The 21373-nt window shown below is 43.1% G+C and overlaps 1 protein-coding gene across 3 annotated transcripts in view; it reads left to right on the top strand.

Moving 5' to 3' along the window:
* Nucleotides 1–21373, top strand: part of FARS2 (phenylalanyl-tRNA synthetase 2, mitochondrial) — a 581172-nt gene that overhangs the window by 393326 nt on the left and 166473 nt on the right. For 2 of the 3 annotated variants that reach the window (XM_081086224.1, XM_081086226.1), the window contains one exon: nt 20753–20904. The exons of the other annotated variant lie outside the window; for it this stretch is intronic. In XM_081086224.1, coding sequence (XP_080942350.1) covers nt 20753–20904 — 152 coding nt within the window. The remainder of the gene's footprint in view (nt 1–20752; nt 20905–21373) is intronic. 3 annotated transcript variants of the gene reach the window in all.

The following is a 21373-nucleotide window of genomic DNA, read 5'->3' on the forward strand; positions in this document are numbered from 1 at the left end:
CCCCAGGCTTTTAGCAACATTTACAAAGATGGCTGTGGCTGCTCCCACACCACAGGGGCCTTCACCTGCTCCAGTGCGCTTACCACATTTGGTAGGTGCTGCTTTTTTGTGGTCCCTTCCCCCTAGTCTCTGAGCTCTTCGATGGCAGGAATGGTGTCTCCATAGCCAGAGCAGTCAGGATGGCAAGACACAGTAGGTGCCTGGTTCTGTTGTCTGGTTGTCTGGTTCTGTGCTCTGATTACACTTAAGCTCTGCCAGCTTCCGGAGAGGAGGTTTCTCCATTAGACCCAGTATTCATTCTCCTTTTACTTTAGCTAAGGTATCACTTCTGCCCTCTGTGAGCTTTGCTGTGGACTCGGTTGAACTCATTTGGATTTGGTGAGAAGAAAATAATACTTCACATTTCTCCCTAATGTGGGGAGTTGAATTCATTGTCTTGTTAGTTGAAATACAATGTAATGTTAACAGCTGGAATTTTAGCTTAAATAAGGAAAAAGCAATTTATTTTTAAAATGTGCATGCACCAACTGGAGCCAGTGTTTCCCACCATTACATAAGTTTTCTAAGTAAATGATTAAACATTGGTATCCTCTTTGCTTTAGTTTTCTTTTTATCTAATATTTGGTATTTGAAAAATAATGTGTTTAAGTTATGAACATAATGGATACCCATGAAGCCACTGCCCAACTGTGATGACTGTCATGAGTACTTTGTATCTCATGTTTCCTTCCCCATCTCATCCCATCCCATCCCATCCCATCCCATCCCATCCCATCCCATCCCATCCCATCCCATCCCATCCTATCCCACCCATTCCCATCCTATACCATCTCACTCCTTGCCATTTCATCCCATCTCACCCCATCCTGTCTCTTCCCTTCCCTTCCCTTCCCTTCCCTTCCCTTCCCTTCCCTTCCCTTCCCTTCCCTCCCCTTCCCTTCCCTTCCCATCTCTTCTCATCCCATCCCATCCCATCCCATCTCATCCCATTTCATTTTATCCCATCCCACCCCTTCCCATTCCATCCCACTCCATCTCATCCCATTCCATTTTATCTTATTCCATCCCATCCTATTTCATCTTTCCCATTTCATCTCATCCCCCGCCTCCCCTCTTCTTGCTCAGATAGCTACAATATTTTCTCTTAAAAAATTAGGTGGCACGGTTAGCTTTTTGTTCCATACCCATTTATTTCTACCCTATAACTGAAAGTTGATATTGGACTATTTTCTAGAAAAACCAAATCAATCAATGTTCTCAGAAGTAATTAGCCTAACACACCTCTCCTGCACAGTCTGCCACCAAATGGGATGGAGAGCAAAGCTTCAGACACAAGACACATGGTGGATTTCTATCCAGAGGGGTGAGGAAGAAAGTCGAATCCAAAGGTGTACTCTTTTATAGAGTACACACATTTTACCTTTATTCCAATTTTGAATAAGCCATTGGAAACCAGATATCTTAAGTTCTTCGGGTCATTTTTTTTCTGAACACTGGAATAGCCAGAAGGCCAGCTCTGTATGAATTCAGGCAAGTTCAAGTTGCTTTCTCTAGCTGGCCTTCAGTTTTACCCCAGAGCACATACAGATCTAATGGGGGAGGTGGGGGGGAGGGACTTGCAGAGATGGCAGTGACATCAAATGGAAAATCTAGGGCCTCCATTCTTGTACTTGAGGCATATGGGAGGGAAATTTCTGTCTTCAATTAAACATGATTAACTGGGAAAAATTATAATCATAAAACTATATGTGATCTCTCAAAATACAGAGATTGTATAAGGCTATGGAGAGACAGACAAGGAATTTCATGGAAGATTTAAATGATGGGCAAATTTCTACAGATATTTTACTTCTGAGAAGAAAAACTATAGTCAAAAGTAATACTGGCTCTCAAAGGGCTAAATTATTTAATCTGAAAAGCAAATTTAAGAGATGAAGTTTGATAAATTCTGAAGATGAAATGGAAACTGAATAGAAAATAGTGCTCCATTTCCAGAGACCCTTCTTTCTTCTCTCAGTAAGTTTATTTACTCATGTATTGTTTTTATAACTTATTGAGATAATTCACTATATAATTTATCCACTTAAATTGTGGGATTCAGGGTCTTTATTATATTGAAAGATATGTGCAACCATCTCTACAATCAATTTTAGAACATTTTATCACCCCCAAAAGATATTCTTTTAGCTTTAGAATTTGTATTCTGTGTCAAATACTCGGCCAGTGCTCTAAGGTAGTGGTCTGGGTTATAGGCCCCTACCCTTTCTGCCAGGCCTTCTTTAACCAGGGGCACATATGATGTTTTATTTAGACAAGGATTTCTGAGACTTCCTTTTTTCTTAAGTTAAAAACCATTCCATTGGTCAGGGCCCTGCACCCTTGCTTTGATACCAAGGCCCGTGGAGCAGGGTGGCCTCACGCCCTCCATGCTCACCCTGCTCACCTGGCTATGGAGTGCATCCATGTTTTTCTAATGCAAGGTGGTATGTGATTTGTTTTAAATAAAGAGTTCCAGAGCTTTCAAAGTAAGTTAGAGACGATTAAAAAATATTTGAAATTCTGTTTCTGCTCTTAACTAGCTCAGTAGGTAGTTTAGGGGCATGGTATAGAAACATGTCCAATACATGTTAAAATGATTGTTCCATGTAGTTTTTTTATGGAAATACTTTGTTTCCTGTGTCTCTTCAAATAGGACTGAGATTCTATCAAAAGTTCAGAACAAATACAGGAAACATCCTTAAAGGTTAGCATAGGGGTGGGGAGCATCCGGCCGGGGGCCATAGAAGGCCCAAGAAATCATTTGGGCTGGCCCTGCCAAGGCGATGGGGGTGAGTAAATTAAATGTTTGATCAAATACAGCAGGCTAATTTTTAAGTTGATAATTCTGTATGGCCCACAAATGATGCTGTAAATAATCACATAGCCCTTGGCAGAGGAAAGGTTCCCACCCCTGGGTTAGAGGAGGATTGGAACTTTAGGTCTCTCAGTTTCCCAGTGAAGTACCAAGAGTTACCTGAATGGGAAGTGTGTTTGCCTCTGACCAATACATGTGCGTCTGGCACTCAGTGACATTAAGTAAGAATAAAAACTAAATTTTGGAACAAAGTGAGAAAGTCTGGAACATTGAGGCAGCATGGAGTCGTGAGTTAGAACAGCCTGAATTTGCAAAGTACCAGACCTGCTTGCCACATTTGATAAGCAGGGTTTATTAAAAAATGAATAGATGTAATTAAAGTAAGGGCTATCACCCTAGCCGGTTTGGCTCAGTGGATAGAGTGTCGGCCTGCAGACTAAAAGGTCCCAGATTCAATTCCGACCAAGGGCACATGCCCAGGCTCCATTCCCCCCAGTAAGGGGCGTGCAGGAAGCAACCAGTCAATGATTCTCTCTCATCATTGATGTTTCTGTCTCTCTATCTCTCTCCCTCCTCTCTGAAATCAATAAAAAAATATAAATAAATAAATAAATAAATAAAGTAAGGGCTATCAAACATCTGAATATAGACCGAAGTAATTGATTAAGCATACTATTTTTACACATAAAACTGATTTTTAAGTTAATTTAGATAAGAAAAAAATCACATGGACTCTAAATCAACTGAAGGTCTTATAAATCAAGATAATTAAAAGCTAAGTGAATCATTTGAAAAGGAAATGACATGGAAAGCACAACAGGGATACAGTCATATTTGGTCTTATTTACACAATTACCAATTAGGTGAGCAGACTACTTCTGAGAAGGTAATAGAAGCTGATTTCCTATGAGCCCTCAGTTCTGAATGGGAGGCCTTAGAACAGTGGTTCTCAACCTTGGCTGCACATTAGAATCACCTGGGAATCTTTTTAAAATCCTGATTTCTGGGCCTCATCCTTCGGAAATTCTGTTTCTTTGTTATGGAGTAGGGCCACAACATTAGTAACAAAGAAACAGAATTTCCGGAGGATGAGGCCCAGAAATCAGGATTTTAAAAAGATTCCCCAGTGATTCTAATGTGCAGCCAAGGTTGAGAACCACTGCCTTAGAGGATAGAGGCTAAGAGCACAGCCTGGCCTGCATTTGAACCTGGCTCTGCCGCTTACTGGCAGCTTGACCTTGGACTGTAACACAGTTTCCTCATGGCCACTGTGGGAATAGTCATAGTGACCATCTCATACTATAGTATTGTGCTGTGCATTGATAAGCTGATACATATAAAGTGCCTAGCACAGTCCCTGGCACACAGCTAGCACCCCATGAGAGGTAAGTGTTAATAATATAATCACGATAAAGCACATGTCCATGGGGAAGCAGTGCCCAGAGGAGAAGCAAAACAATCTCCTAAACTTGGCCATGGTTAAAAGCTGACTGAAAGTCCCCTTGACAATTTCAGATCTCTGTGGAGAACACGTTGAGGAAGCTCACTCGCCTTCTTAGAGTGACAACCCCCCCCCCCCTCCGGAAAAATGTACTAGTATATTTATATGAATGGATGAAATCGCTTTGCCTAAAAGAAGGAAGACAGAGACTGACTTAATACTTGACTAATGCTGAAAACCTGCATTGTGGAGGATGAGACTGTGCTCCTGCCTCAGTAATATCAAAAAAGAGAAGAGCATTTAAGTTAAGAGGAAGATTTGATTTAGAAACAAACTTCATTGGAATAAAAGTACTATTGCACTAGGTTGTGTTACCAGCTGACAGTGTAAGATTATTTTCCTTCAGAATATTTATGAATAGGTACGGGGCTGAAGAATTCTGATTTTGTAATGAAAGGATAAGAAGGGAGCCTTCGAGGCTTCTAACCTTAGAAGGTACATGGAAACATTTGTACTTTCAATATTGGGGGTGGGGGTGAGCCTGGAGCAAGAGGCCAGTTAGGATGGAATAATAGTTAAACCAAAATCTCACATTTTAGACATCCCTATCCCTACCCCTCCCCATAGTCACTTTGGCAAGTTTATGATTTATAATTGGGTCATGGATAACTGTTAAAATTGTGTATTTATTGAACTGTTCAAGTCAGTGTTTTGGCTAGAAAATGATTATGTGCTTTATGAAGGTTACATCGTCTTCACTGCAGTTTGCTGAAGTAGTCAGTATTCATTCTATAGATGAGGAAACTGTGAGGGAAGTGACTGTACCTCAGGCATGTGAACATACCAGCCAAGGCCCGGGCCCAGGCCTGACTGGTTGGCTGGTAAAGATAGAATGAATCCCCTTGAGAGGCAGACAGTGTGTCACACAGACTAAGAAAGGAGAGTAGCCAAAGCTGCCAGCTCTCCATGGGCCTTCTCCCACTCACCAAAAAAAGACAACACTGAAACAAAAGGGGCTATGTTGGTTTCCCAGAGCTGTCATAACAAGGTACCACAGACGGGGGCTTCCACAGAATCTATTGTCTCAGTCCTGGAGGCTGGAAGTCCAGGATCATGGTGCCAGCAGGGTTGATTTATTCTGTGGAAGCATCTGGTGTGAGGAAGAATTGAGGTATCCTTCCTACCTTCTGCTGGTTTGCTGACAACCTTTGACCTTCCTTGTCTTAGAGAAGCATCCTCACCTGTATTTATCCCTGTGTGTATGTCTCTGTGTTCAAATTAACCCCTTTTTATAAGCCACTGATCCTATTGGATTAGGGCCCAGCCTAATGACGTCATTTTGACTTGATTACCTCTGTGAGGACCTTCTCCAAGTAAGGTTAGGTTCTGAGTTATTGGGGCTAGTACTCCATCATATTAGTGTGTAACAGGGTAGACAGAACACCATTTAAACTGTAACAGATGGAGGTGTGGAACACCTTTGCTGAGGAGCCACTTCTCAGCTGTAGCTGAAAGGTCCTGTATCCTCTTCAGAATCTAGGGGATGATGAGAAACTGCATCATGGCAGCTGTCAGGAAGCACTTGCTCCTGAATCCTCCACACTCTCTTTGACTTGCACATACTCCTGAATCCTGCTCGCTGCACCAATTGTTGGAGTAAGTTTCTCCTTGACCCTGCTCGCTGCAGCAATTGTGGGAGTACTCACTCCTCCATCCTGCTCTACTACACTAACTGTTGGGTCCAAGTCCCTCTGCCAGGGGCTGGACCTCCTTGGATGCCGGGTATCGGATGGAGAAGACATAAGAAGTTGTAGGCGTATAAGAGAGTCTTTATTGTAGCCCAGGTGCTGCTAAGGAGCCATCAGACAAAGTAGTCTAGTCCTGTATAAAAGCGGCCTCTGCTAACACAGTAGCAAATACAGGATCCATACTAGTAAAAATAGCCAGCACCAGCTGGTCTGTAACATACTTTAAACTAACTTAGACAAAAGAGGCTTCTTGCCAAATAGTGACCTCAGTCTTTTGGGTTATTGAAGGGCACGCCTGCACAGTGCATAGATTGCTGCTTCCTTGCTTTTGCACCTGCGTATAGCAGATTAGCCTTGAAAACCCTGATTAGGATTCCACGCTCAGAGTGGCCTTGAATACCCAGCATACACTGGCTGATTAGTGTTCCCACAGCAGCCTCCCAGGGAGCTGAGGAGGTGAGTGAGTGATGGCCTTTTAGCAGCTTCTCATAGTCCTCCCTTCTCTCCAGGAGGATCACAAGGCCTCCTGCCCAGGGGGTGAGCTGTGGTTCAAGTCTTTGCCTGGGGCCTATGTGGATGGCGTGCAAGGTTGCCAGAGGGACATGGTGGAGCCATTACTCCTGGTACAAACCTGGTCATAGGGCCCAGTTCTAGTCCAGACCTGCCTCCCTCTACAAGCAAGATCCTGATGCTCACTATCCCCTAGGCCAGTGGTCGGCAAACTGTGGCTCGGCAAACTGCGGCTCGCGAGCCACACGTGGCTCTTTGGCCCCTTGAGTGTGACTCTTCCACAAAATACCGGCTCTTCCACAAAATACCGACTTCTGCGCATGGGCCACAAAGTTTCAATCATACTGTATGTGTGCGCCCACACGTGGTATTTTGTGGAAGAGCCACACTCAAGGGGCCAAAGAGCCGCATGTGGCTCGCAAGCCACGGTTTGCTGACCACAGCCCTAGGCACGTCAGATTGTTTTGTTGACTGGTTGCTGACATTGTGTTGATGTCCAGGAGCCACAGGTCAAGTTCTCCCAGAAAACAGACTTGAAAATGGAGGTTAGCATGCTGGAAGGGTATTATTGGGTTCTGTCAGTATCAACACCTGTGGAATGGAAGGAGCAGAAGCAAGATTGGACAGAGGAAGAAGTTGGCCTATGATTCACTTACAACAAAGGCCTCAGCCAATCCACAGGCCACTCTGAAAAGAGGGTGGCCACTGAGCATTGCCCCGAGCTTCAGGAAAGGGTTTCTTAATCCAGCTCATCAAAAGCAAACTTTTTTTATTGATAAAAATATGGCTGCATTTCAAATAACTACCACTGACAAGCAATGATGTCTTCACATATGGTTTTATTATCATAAAGTATACATGTCTCATATGGATGCAGAGTATATATACATACACACCTGGTTGTATCTTATGTTAGGAAAGAATGATTTGGGTATTTTTTAACTCCCTTAGTACAATAATCACAGTTGTCTATATTTGAACTCATGACACAGTTTTGAGTATGGGTCAAAGATGAGAGTCCTTATTCTGACTCTTTGAATGACTCTTACTGGGTTTCTGAATCCTAGAAGTTCTATGCAAAAATTTGTTGGTAAAAGTATGTACTTTTCTGGAATGAGGATTTGAATTTTTCATCATACTCTCAGAGAGGTCAGTGTCCCCTCCCCCAAAGGTAAGAACCTATGTGAAAGGAAATATGGAGGACCAAGTTGGTGTGGCTTTGTAAGCTGTTCTTTACCTGCTCCAAACACAGCAGTGATTGGTAAAAATCTAGAAAGAGAACCTGAAAAAGTCAGAGCCATGCCTTTCCCTTCTCTCCCTAAAAAAGTTTATATCTGTGGACAAGAGCAGAGAGCAGAGATCAAGACTGAAGACAGACACTGTGGGCTCAGGATCATAAGTGGTTTTGCCCAGTGGAGTGTCAGGACTGGAAGGGCCCCGAGTGATGTGCTGGACCAGAGCGTCCGCTTGAAAATCAGGGCAGGTGGTGGCGTGCTTCCTGCTGGAGAAGGCAGGGAAGTCACTGCTGCTAATTCTGCCTGCTGTGTGAAGCTTAGGTCCCAGGAAAAGAGCAGGACAGAGACAGAGACATGATCTCTGTCAGAAACTGAGATAAATCACCCCCATTGCATCATTATCAGCATCACCACTAAGCAGGAACCCAGACAACACTACCAACCTGATTCTTGGGTTAGGAATACAAGTAGAGGAACTGCAAAAGACCAACCGAGGAGGGGTGATGAGTGAGAACATATTAGCAGTCATTTCCCAAATAAGGTGGGCCTACATACACATATTCCAGACCACGTGAAGAACTCTTAAGCTTAGAGTGTCAACCAACCAAGTCAACAATCAGAGTCTGAATTCACTGGAGGTTAAAGCAAAATCACAGAGCATTCTTTTTTAAAAAAAAATGCCTAATGTCCTCAAAGATGTCAATGTAGGAATAATAACTATTTAAAAAAAGAAAGAATCGGCCCTAGCTGGTTTGGCTCAGTGGATAGAGCGTCGGCCTGTGGACCGAAGGGTCCCAAGTTTGATTCCAGTCAAGGGTACATACCTAGATTTCAGGCTTGATTCCCAGTAGGGGGCGTGCAAGAGGCAGCTGATCAATGATTCTCATCATTGATGTTTCTCTCTCTTCTTCTCCCTCTCCCTTCCTCTCTGAAATCAGCTAAAAAATATTTTTTTTAAAAAAAGGAAGAATAGGAAATTCTGAATAAGGGGCAAAAATAGGCAAGAATGAAACATAAGTAGATATTTTAAAAAATTATATCAGAAATGAGTAATAGATTTATTTGAAATGAAGAAGAAAAATAAACAGATAAGACTAGACTCAGTTGAAGGGATAATAGTAAATAAGAAGCTGTTACTGAAGAATTCACCCAGATACAGCACAAATGCATACAGATTAAAAACCTAAAATAGATCAGTTAAGAAAAATAAAAGCTAGATCAAGAAGCTCTGCAATGTGTAAGTATTATTGCAGTTTGAGAAGACAATGAAAGGAATGGGCAGAGAAGTAATGGCTGGAATTTTTCTGAATTGGAACCAGATGTGAACCCTCAGATTGAAAGCACACTGGGTCCTGAGCAGAAGAAAGAAGGATCAATGCAAGCTCGGCCTAATCAGAATCAGTGCATAGCCTGGAGGATAAAAATAACACTCTTTCAAACTGTCAGGAGGAAAAGACAGGTTCCCTGGGAAGAAAGAGCACTGACTGACAGCAGACTTGTCATCATTACTAATAAGTGCGGAAAAATATTTTTAAAGTGCTGAGGGGAGACAACTATAAACCTACAGTTTTGGTGTCTTGCCAAATTATTTAAGCGTGAGGGTTTCAGACATATAAATACTGAGAGAGGTTTGCCTCCCACATACTTTCACTGAAGAAAAACTATTCAAGGATATTTATCTGCAAGAACAAAAGTGAGAAAGAAGGAAGGCTGTGTCAGAAACTGTGAAAGGTCTAAGATTTTACCATACTTGCAAGTTAAGGTAGCCTGCTACAGATTCATGGGTGTGGCAGAATGACATGAGACACCTGGGCCAGAGACAAAGAACTTGATTACTCACAGCACAGAGGCAGCATGCATTTCCTGGGGGTGATGCGGAGCAGCCTGGGTGATTCGGAGTAGCTGGGGCTCGCACACTGGGCTTGGAATACAGCTGAAAGCCCTGGAGTTTTGGAACCTTCAATCTTTTCTTTGATTGTATTTGTATGCTTGCTTTCCTTCCAGTCTTTTAAAGAGCTTGTTAGAAAATCCACACAATCTTTTCCCCTGAGGAAGACTTATTAAAGAGGCGGGATAACAGCCCAGTCAGCATGCCTCAGTGGTTGGAAATTGACCTATGAACCAGGAGGTCACAGTTCCATTCCCTATCCAGGCACATAACTGGATTGTAGGCTAGATCCCCAATAGGGGGCGTGCAGGAGGCAGCCGGTCAATGAGTCTGTGTCATCAGTGATGTTTCTATCTCTCTCTCCCTCCCCCTTCCTCCCTGAAAGCAATAAAAATATATTTAAAAAAACAAGCAATTTTTAACTTAATATTAACTGTTGCTTTAAATAACATTATTTTGTGTGTGCTTCTTAAAAGTTAAAACTCTAGTAGTTGGGGAGAGGAGCTGTTAAAAGAAACTAAGGCTCCTGTCTTATTTAAGAGCTGAATAGAGACCCTAAATAAATTTAGGCTTCAGAACAATTTATTAAAGGATATTTGTGTGTGTGTGTGTGTGTGTGTGTGTATAAAAATCCAACTTACAGCTTTTTAAACTGAAGAGGGAGCCTGGCCTGTGTGGCTCAGTGGTTGAGCATTAACCTTTGAACCAGGAGGTTGTGGTTTGATCCCCAGTAGAGGGCATGCAGGGGGCAGCCGATCCATGATTCTCTCTCATCATTGATGTTTCTATCTCTCTCTCCCTCTCCCTTCATCTCTGAAATCAATAAAAATATATTTTTAAAAAAGAAAAACTGAAGAAGGAAAATTTTAAAATATTGATCAATCCAATAGGATGAGAGAAAGAAAATTTATGGAAAGACTAAACTTGTGGGATATATCTAAAGAGGTATATAGAGGAACTTTTATAGTCTTAAATGCTTTTTTTAAATTATTTTTTAAGAAGACCCCAAATACATGACATTCTTTTACCTAAATAATCTGGAGAAAGAACAGAATAAAACCAATTAAATAAGATACTGTTAGGTAAATGGAATCTGGCAGTTCAACTGCCAACTTTCTACCTGCATGTCTGGAGACGCAGGTCTGAAGGGCTGTGTGAGCCTTTTAAAGGGAAGGAGGGGAAGACCACCAGGAGAGTAAAGGGGCATGGGAGTAAAACTTAGTAAACAAAGCTATTTCCAAGAAAAGGAAAGGGGAATACAAACAACATCTTTGACAATCACATTTATGTGACCCAGATGACATGGAAAAATGCCAGATTTTCCTGGAAAATTGGGAAAATGTGGACACAGATCCCATAGCATGGTCAGTTCAACAAGATTTCCACATACTAGTATTTATTAGGCAGGCACTGTGCTGCTGTTGGGCTGCCTTGATGAAGCAGACCTCAGTGCTGGTCCTAGAGGACATGATGGAGAAATGAACCCAAAAGGGGCATTGAGTACAGCTGTGGGGCTTGGGGTGGGCCTGAGCTCAGGGAAGCACATCCCTCCATGATTGCCCTGACCCCCAACAGGGAAGAAAACAGTTCTTGGGTTGGAAGTGTCAATAATGGGAGGACAAAAGGAGGTAAGATGGGCAAACTGGAAAACGTTTGTAGATCCCTAGGATTAGCCCAACCTAATAAAATAAGGGTCTTATTCTGAGACCATTCTAAGTAGTCCCAATGCAATAAATGTAAGGATAATGTGGGCAAGAGGAAAAAAATCATTTTTCTTCTACTAGGTCTCAGCTGTGGCTCTGTAGCAAAAGACAGATTAAGAGAAAAACAGATTTATTAACATGTGCAATACATGTGTAACACAGAGGAGTACCCAGAGATGAGTAACTCAAACATCTGGCTAGAACTTGGGCTTAAATATAGCAACTTAGAAAAATAACAATACATTTTTAGAGAAGTGATACAACAAAGGAAAAGTAGCTTAAGCCTGTAGGGGTGGCAAAATTTGGAAAGGTAAATCTATAGGAAACTAATGGAGGATAACTAGTTAGTAAATTTGTCATATAGGTTCCTCTGGCTAATCTCTGGGCTAATAAGAGTCTGAAGTTGTCTCTAATGATGAATTCCTTCCTAGTAGAGAGGGGAGTTGGGATCTTTGCAAATTTATGTCCTGCTCTTAGGCAAATAGGAGAGAGCTGAGAGCTTTTTTGTATCAACTTCTTATTTGTCTTCTGCTCAAAATAATCCTTATCTCAAAGAAGCATATTTTTGGGTAGCATACTTTGCTGCCCTCCAATAAAAAGGATGTTTACCATCAGTCTAAGTGAAAGGAATCCTATATAATAAAAGAGAAACATGTAAATTGACCATCCCTTTGCTATGCTCACCATCCAATCAGGGTGAATATGCAAATTAACCCGACAAAGATGGAGGGTTAATTTGCATACACAGGCGCCAGGCGGAGAGCAGAAGAGGGAGAGCCGGCAGCTTGGGGGGACGTGGCTCCCTTGGTCGCTCCCTCAGTTGCTCCCTTGGGGGAATGTGGCTCCCTTGGTTGCCCGGCGGAGAGCAGAGCAAGAGAGCAGAGGCTTGGGTGGCTCCCTTGGTCACTCCCAGAGTGGGGAGCACCAGGAATTCTGGGAATAGTAGTTCTGATGGCAGCCCCAGGATCAGAAGCAGAAGCCCAGAGCACGGGAAGCACCAGGAATGCTGGGAATTGTAGTTCTGGTGGCAGACGAATCTCCTAGACACCAGAACAGTGGTTCTCAACCTTCCTAATGCTGTGACCCTTTAATACAGTGCCTCATGTTGTGGTGACCCCCAATTTCATTGTTACAAATTGAACATAATTAAAGCATAGTGATTAATCACAAAAATGATATGTAATTATATATGTGTTTTCGGATGTTCTTAGGCGACCCCTGTGAAAGGGTTGTTCAACCCCCAAAGGGATCACAATGCACTGGTTGAGAACCGCTGCACTAGAGCAAAGTGAGCCTGGAGCAAGTTACTGTTGCGGTGGGGGATGGAGGGAAAGCAAAGGTGAGAGACAGAAGTAAAATCAGAGTGTCTAGGAAAAATTAAAGGGAAGATATCCTAAAACTTCCAGGAAATCTCCACCAATGAAGCAAAGAAAAAAAAAGCCTCTATTATTCTGTGAGCAACAAACCAAACTGGGTTGGGGGGTCTCAGACAATTCGTTCATATGATTGCAAAGACAGACAGAAGCTCCTGGATTGGAGAGGGCTCCCCTGAGGGCTCCCAGATTGGAAAGGGTGCAGGTTGGGCTGAGGGACCCCCCCCCCCATCCCTGTGCACGAATCTTCATGCACCAGGCCCCTAGTAAAGTATAAGTTGGGCTGATCTTACTTGCTGGGGTGTACCACCCATCTCTAACCCAGCCAACAGCTCTCTCATGCAGAAGTCACTCAGTGCTTTTGTTGCACAAATCATAGTTGAACTTGGACTCTTATATCTTAAAGATAGTTTAAATTTCTTTTATACTCTTCTTGAATACTTTTTCCTCCTTCTTCAGAGGTAATCATTGTTCCAAAGTCTAGTATATATAGCTTTCCCACATCTTTTTAATACACATGTATTATTGTTACCCTGTTTAACTTCATATAAATATACTTCATATATCTTAATATAACTCATGTTTTTTAATTTTAGCCAGTGATATATGTATCTCCATTTCATTCACTTTAAGTCTTATGTATTATGTGTATAACTATATATGAAAAAGTAATTATTATATGAGGTAGATTCTAATAATACTTCAATTTTTCAGATAAAACTGAAAGCAGAAATTAAGCAGTTTGTCCAAGTCATATAGCTAGTAAGAAAGATTTAAATATAAGGTCACAAATGTTGCCTATTTTTTTCCAACTAATTTAGTTCATAGCTTTCCCTTGGTTAGGATTTACAATGAGACAGAGCAGGATGAGAGTAGATATCCTTATCTTACTCTTGACTTTAATTGGAATGCTCCTAAAAATATTTAACATTAAATATGTTTGCAGTAGGTTTTTACTGAATACCTTGTTAGGCTAAGGATGTTGCCTCTTTATTTATAGTTTGCCAAAAATGTTTTATAATAAATATTACATTTATCAAATGCTTCCTGTCTATGAAAAATCACATGATTTTTTTTCCTTTATATTATATGTCAGTTAATAGATTATTTTGTTTTACATCATTCTCATTATTATAGAAAAACCTTACTTGGTCATTTTGTGATATTATATTGATACTAGAGGCCTGGTGCATGAAATTTGTGTACGCGGGTGTCTGACTGCCCATTTAGGCCTGATCCTGGTGGGATTGGGCCTAAACGGGCAGTCAGATATCCCTCTCACAATCCAGGACTGCTGGCAACCAACCACTCACCTGCCTGATTGCCCCTAACCGCTTCTGCCTGCCAGCCTGATCGACGCCTAACTGCTCCCCTGCCAGCCCAATTGACCCTAACTTCCCTCCTTTGCCAGCCCGGTCAGCCCCAACTGCCCTCCCCTGCAGTCCTGGGCCCCTCCTAACTTCCCTCCCCTGTAGGCCTGGTCCCCACTATCCTCCCCTGCAGGCCTGGTCCTCCCTAACTGCCCTCCCCTGTTGGCCTGGTCACCCCCAACTGCCCTCCCCTGCTGGCCTGATTGCCCACAATTGCCCTCCCCTGCCAGCTGTCTTGTGGCAGCCATCTTTGACCACATGGGGGCGGTCATCTTTGACCACATTGGGGTCGCCATCTTGTGTGTTGGAATGATGGTCAATTTGCATATTACCTCTTTATTAGATAGGATGCTATTGAATTGTGTTTGCTGAAGTTACATTTAGGATTTTTCATGTAGGTTGAAAGGTGAAATTGGTCTACAATTTTTTTTAATGAATTACACTATGCTTGTTGAGCTTTGGCTTAACGTTTCTAGTAGCCTCATAAAATTAGCTGTGTTTTCTCCCATTTCTGTTTTCATGAAACAGTTTATGTACTAAAGCAGCTACCTTCACCTTAAATATTTGATAAAAAAAAAATACTATGAATATCTGAATCAAACACTTGTTGTAAGATTTGACTAATAGTTCACTTTGGTATAGGGTTCCTAGTTTAAATTTTCTTCCTTAGGTAAAAATTATCTTTTGAATCCAAGTTATCACATTTATTGTTAATAAAATAGTTTATGATATTCACTTATGGCTTTGAAAGTCTCTACTATATCAGTAATTTTACCCCCTTTTCAAATCTTTAAAAATAAATAAGAATTATAGAAGGGATCTCAAAAGAACTAATAAGTAGGTGTTTATTTGAAAAAACTATAATAATGCTGGGAAAAATAAGAAGGCAGTGAGAAAAGGGGGAGACCAAATATGAGATGGATGGACTCCACACAAGAGCCATAGGCTGAGTTTACAGGAGCTCGACAGGACATGGTGGACCTCACTCATTCATGGGGTCACCAGGGGTCAGAGCCGACTCAACAGTATGTAACACATGATAAAATAGACATGCCTCACATTCAGAACGTAAATGAGAAAACACAATCAATATTAAATGCTATTTAATGTCTGTGAAAGGATTTCAATCTAAAATGGAACTCGAGAATGTGAAATGGAAACTCTTATGTGTGTGCCCTCAGAACTTAAGAACTGAGAGACTGATTTCTGGTAAATGTCTGACACTTATCTTCTACCCATGAAAATCCACAAAGACTCTCTCCCATCCTCGAGTCAGTTAACTGACTGCTTGCACATTGGCTGGACTTCTCCTTCTTTGTACTTCTTGCCATAAATTCAGCCCACCCCAGACCTTCAGTGTACCTGCCTAGAGCTTGTTACAGCATGTGTTTCATGAATTACAGTCCTCTGCTATACCCAAAAAACTCAATTTCTGGTCATTTGAGCTTGCCTCAATTTACCTCTCTAATTAGGTTGACAGTTCCCTTCCAATTTTAAAATTCCTAATTCTATGACTGTGGAATATCAAGTCCCTACCAGGTTACTTTGCCTGTCCACCTATAGCAGTGGTTCTCAACCTGTGGGTCACGACCCCTTTGCAGTCGAACGACCCTTTCACAGGGGTCGCCTAAGACCATCCTGCATGTCAGATATTTACATTACGATTCATAACAGTAGCAACATTACAGTTATGAAGTAGCAACAAAAATAATTTTATGGTTGGGTCACAACATGAGGAATTGTATTTAAAGGGCCAGAAGGTTGAGAACCACTGACTTTTAGCCTCTTTGTCATTCCACATGGTCACTCACCTCATCACAGCATGGCCGGGGATGGAGGCATGTCTCCATCCCCTATTTACTTGATTTGTTCACTAGCTAGTCCAGTTAGAGAAGAAAAACCAGCTAATTTGATTCATTGTGATGTACCGTAGCTCCCATAAGGCAGCCCTATAATTCACTCTTGCTCAGTATCTATAGTGTCACAGGGACTATGCAAGATGATAGAGAGATTTGGAGATGGAAACAGATACAAATGCTACCCTCAAAATGGTATCATACTGGGAAGGCATACATTAAAGAAGTAACTACACAAACAGTTGCAGTGATGAAAAGTACTATGAAAGAGAGGTATGGGGTGACATACCAAGGGACTAACAGGGTCTGGTAAGGAGTGAATGTTGTAGCTGAAGATGAAAAGCAGGCCGGGGAAGTCAAGAAATGGTATGTGGAGTAAGTAGCTCAGTGTGTTCAAGAAACCAAATAAGCCAGCTGTTCTGAACCTGGAGAACAAGAGAAAGAGGTAGAAACTTTTAAGAACTGAGGACTTTACCTAAGAGCAATGGGAAGCCAGCCACTGGATGGTTTGTAACACTACCTTTGGTTAAGCACCAGAAAGCCTACTGTGGGGCGCGGCCAGAGAGTTTTGGACAGGTTCAAGCCTTGGACTACTGAGAGGGCACAGTCCTCTCATTGCCACATGCAAGTCCCAGCTGGAGGGCAGAGCCTTCCCAGCACAATTATAACCAGCAGCTATAGTTATAAGCTTGAGCCTGTGGTCCGAACAAGTGGCCCCACGTGCCTGAGTGATAAGAGTTCAGGTGCATGTAGTTGAGTAGGGTTGAAACTCAGGAGAATGCTGTAAACAACGTGATCACACCCCTACTTTGCCTCGTGGCATCTGCTATAAAATAAAGACACGGCTTGTGGGCGCTGGTGCTGTCCATCAGAGGGGCAGCGTCCCACTGAGTCCCAGCTTTCATTCTCATGTCTGTCTTTTCTAAGCCTTTCACCACCCTCACTCAGGGTCACTGAACCAGGCTGAGCTAGCATGGCACATAAGGCGCCCTGGGGCTGAGTATACCATGGCCGTGCCGGCTCCTCACACCTACATTTCAGTAACCATAGATCTGTAGTTATCTTCTTTATTTTCAAAATAAAATTGTATTGTCCCCTTCAAAAAAGCAAGAGTCACTAGTAGAGTAGGTACCCCACATCTGACACATATTAATTAGTATAGTGATTGATTCTTTTAGTTAGATAATTACTTTAAACTTGTTATACTCTGTTAGCTTGAACTAGGTTTGCAATACAATAGCCTGGGGTTTTCTCCTTGGTTTTTAAAACTGTAATATATATTTTTAATGTTTTGGGGGTATACATTCTGGCTGTGTGCTGACTACTGTCCATGGGTTGGGGCGCAGATGCTCCCATTTCTTTTATCTTGTCTCATGTCAGAGCTCAACAAATGTGGTACCTCAGTTTGATTAGTTGAAGAGTAGATTTCATGCTAATCTTGGCAATCCCAGCCTTTTAACTAATCTTTCTAAATGTCTTTATTAAGTGGGAAAAGGGTGTTGTCAAAGGAAAAGCAATTGTGTAATCATCAAATTCCCATCATCTCCAGTGGCTACATTAACCTGTGGATTCTTATCACAGCATCTTGACTTTAGGAGAGAAAACATGGATTTTTTCAGGAGCTCTGTTATTTTGTCAGGAGCTGCTAAATGGTAGTTTAATTATGTTCATGGGAATGTATATTCTAAACTGATGCATTTGTTAGACAACTTTATTGCTGTTTCAAGTTGAATAATCATTTATGGTTGAGTATTTGGTTTTTCAGAGGTTTTGCCAATTTAAAAATTTTATACATTTTCTGATCAGTGATTCAACAAACTGTTTATAATGATACTAGAGGTCTGGTGCACGGGATTCATGCACTGGTCAGGGACGTGACCTGCAGGGATCATCCTGGTCTGCCAAGCAGCTGTGGACTTGCCCTCTGAGCGGCTGCTCCCTGGTTTGGCATCTTCCGTGGAGCTGGAGCACTCGCCTCTCCAGGGGACCCAGTCAGGGCTGGGCCCAGGGACAATAGCACTGATGGGCAGCAGAGTAGGCCTCAGTCCTGTGGCAGCCATGAACCCGCCTCCCAGCCTCCGGGGTCAGCTCTGTGAGCCCGGCAGTAGCGCTGTGTGGCCTGCAGGCGTCTGGAGGAGGCAGCAGGGAGCAAGGAGGAGGAGCCTGGGGTGAGGAGGCAACGATCAGCGCTCCCCCTGTGGTAACTCACTGACCACCAGGGGGCAGCTCCTGCATTGAGCGTCTGCCCCCTGGTGGTCAATGCGCATAATAGTAACTGGTTGACCGGTCATTCTGGTCATTCCACCATTCAGTCGCTGGGCTTTTATTATATAGGATCAGGTTTGGTATAAATCAATTTGTAAATTTGCCCTTCTAACAAAATTATAGTTTTATCAGATTTCCTTAGGACTTCATAATTATGTAATGAAACATTCAATAAAACATTTTTATAACTTACAGACCTAAAGTATATATATGCCATGTAAACAAATGCAGTAATTTCTAAAAGTATTTAATTTTAAATGTATATATATATATATCTCCTATCTAATAAAAGAGAAACATGGTAATTAGTGTACAACCACTACCCTTTTCATTGGCTAATCAGGGCTATATGCAAATTAACTGCCAACTAAGATTGGCAGTTAACTGCCAACAAGATGGCGGTTAATTTGCATATGTAGGCACAATGCAGGGAGGCGAAAGGGAAAGCAGGAAGTAGGGGTGGAGCCAGCGATGGGAGCTGGGCAAGGTCGAAGTTGGCAGTCCCGGGAGCTAGGGGTCCCTTGCCTGGGCCTAAAGCGAAGCCCATGATCTCGGGGCCGCTGCAGCTGCGGGTCCCCACTGCCCAGGCCGGACGCCTCAGCCAGAGGCGTCCTGCAGGGGCAGGGGCGCAGCCCGCGTGATTGCAGCGCCCCCTGCTGCCACTGCAGGTCCCCGCTGCCCGGGCCGGACGCCTTGGCCAGAGGCGTGAGGCCTGGGCAGGGGTGGAGCCTGCAACTGTGGGGAGCTGGGGGTCCCCTGCCCAGGCCTGACACCTCTGCCGGAGGCCTCAGGCCTGGTCAAGGGGCCGATCCGGTGATTGGTGATCAGAGCGTGATGAGGATCAACTCCTCTGGCTGAGGCATCAGGCCTGGGTGGGGGGCGGAGCTGGGGATTGGGGGGATATGATGGTCCCCTTGCCCAGGCCTGAAGCCTGGGTCAGAGGCATCAGGCTTGGGCGGGGGGTGGAGCAAGCGATCAGAGGGAGATGGGGGTCCCCTGCCCAGGCATGATTCCTGGGCCAGAGGCCTCAGGCCTGGGCGGGGGTCAGAGCCAGTGATCGGGAGGAGATGGGGGTCCCCTGTCCAAGCCTGACACCTCTGGCGGAGGCGTCTGGCCTGGGCAAGGGGCCGATCAGGCGATCGGAGGGTGATGGGGGTCTACACCTCTGGCCGAGGCATCAGGCCTGGGCAAGAGGCAGAGCCCGCAATCGGAGGGGTCTGGGGGTCCCATGCCCAGGCCTGATGCCTGGGCCAGAGGCATCAGGCCTGGGCTGGGGGCAGAACCAGTGATGGGGGGAATTGAGGGTCCCCTGCCCAGGCCTGACGCCTCTGTCAGAGGTGTCAGGCCTGGGCAAGGGGCCGATCCTGCGATTGGAGGGTCATGGGGGTCAACGCCTGAGGGCACCCAGTATGTGAGAGGGGGCAGGCTGGGCTGAGGGACACTCCCCCCCCACACACACACACACCCAGTGCATGAATTTTATGCACCGGGCCTCTAGTATATATATATAAAACCCTAAGCGACTGGTCGACCGTTTGACCAGTAGCTATGATGTGCACTGACCACCAGGCGGCAGATGCTCCACGCAGGAGCTGTCACCTGGTGGTCAGTATGCTCCCACAGCAGGAGCACTGCTCAGCTGACCAACAGGCACCAGATGACGGGCTCACGGCTGATGAGCGCAGCTGTGACGGTGCTACTGAGCGGCTGCGACGGCAGGCTCAGACTCTTCCCTGGCCGCCTGCCACTTTGCACACTACTACATCTCTCGGGGGATGTCAGACTGTCGATTTCCAAAATGGGTGGTCTGACATCCCCTGAGGGGCCCCAGATTGCGAGAGGGCACAGGCCAGGTCAGGGACCCCACCAGTGCACGAATCTGTGTACTGGGCCTCTAGTCCAATATAATGATGAACTAATGAACCCTAAGAAACTGGAAAAAGTGGGGAAAATGAAGGAAATGGCTACATTGTGTTTATTACATCCTTAGAGGCATAATTTGTAAAATAACTCCCTAAATAACTACTTATAAGTTCATTTCTTTATTTTAATAATTAGAAATATTAACAAAAATGATACTACTACTTGAGATACCGATTTTGACAAGCCCTTATTTCCCATTAAAATGGCTTCCTGAAAGTGTCACAAGAAGTTAATGAATTGCTTGTTAATTAAATTTGAACTTTTCTTCTCTGATATTCAAATGAAAAAAAAACTGAAATATAATAAATTCAAAATGCTTCATACTAAATTGAACACTGATAGTGATATAAATGTTATAAATGGTGATGTTACACATGAATGTGGTAAGAATCTATAGGATTCACAATGGAATTTGCTAATTTTGAATATGGGCTTATCTTTTAAGTTTATTTTGTTCCTGAAAATTCAAGTGCTGAAATGTTTTATGAGCATTTTTTAATTAGCCAAGTGTAACTTTCCATGGAAAATTTAAACATTCCCATCCAACTAAAAACTCAATCTATCTTTTCTTCTCTTATTTTGTTAGCCTCTTAGCAAATATCCTGCTGTGATAAATGACATTTCATTCTGGTTGCCCTCGGAGAATTACACAGAAAATGATTTCTATGACTTAGTACGAACAATTGGAGGAGATTTGGTGGAAAAAGTTGATCTTATAGACAAGTTTGAACATCCAAAGTAAGTAAAAACTTTCTGATTTTATCCTTTATTCTCTCTATGTGACAAGTGGTATGTGGAAACATATAATAACATTTTGCTGAAATCCAGTGCATGTTAGACAAAATATCTTCTGAATTTATAGTGAACACATGGCTTCTCAGAAAAGCGTTTCATATCAGTCCTTCCTGAAAACCTTTCTGAAATGCGTTTTTTAATCTTTCCTGCCCTGGTTAAAAAAAGTATATGAAACCGGATGTTTTAAAGATCTTGGAGTTTTTCAGTATTGCTTTTGGAAGTGATTCTGTAGCATATCACATCCCAGGAACAGAGGATAAGGCCCAAAAAAGAGTTTGTGGAGAAAAAGTGTTTTTTTAATCTCTAGGTGAATATTTATTAACCATATACCTCAAGCCAAAATCTGTATCAGGTCGTAAGATAAAATGTAATAACTTTATCAGGACTTATTTCGGTGTTGACCCGTCCTCCC

Source organism: Myotis nattereri (assembly GCF_964212035.1).
Source record: "Myotis nattereri genome assembly, chromosome: 3".
In the NCBI taxonomy this organism is placed as follows: Eukaryota; Metazoa; Chordata; class Mammalia; order Chiroptera; family Vespertilionidae; genus Myotis; species Myotis nattereri.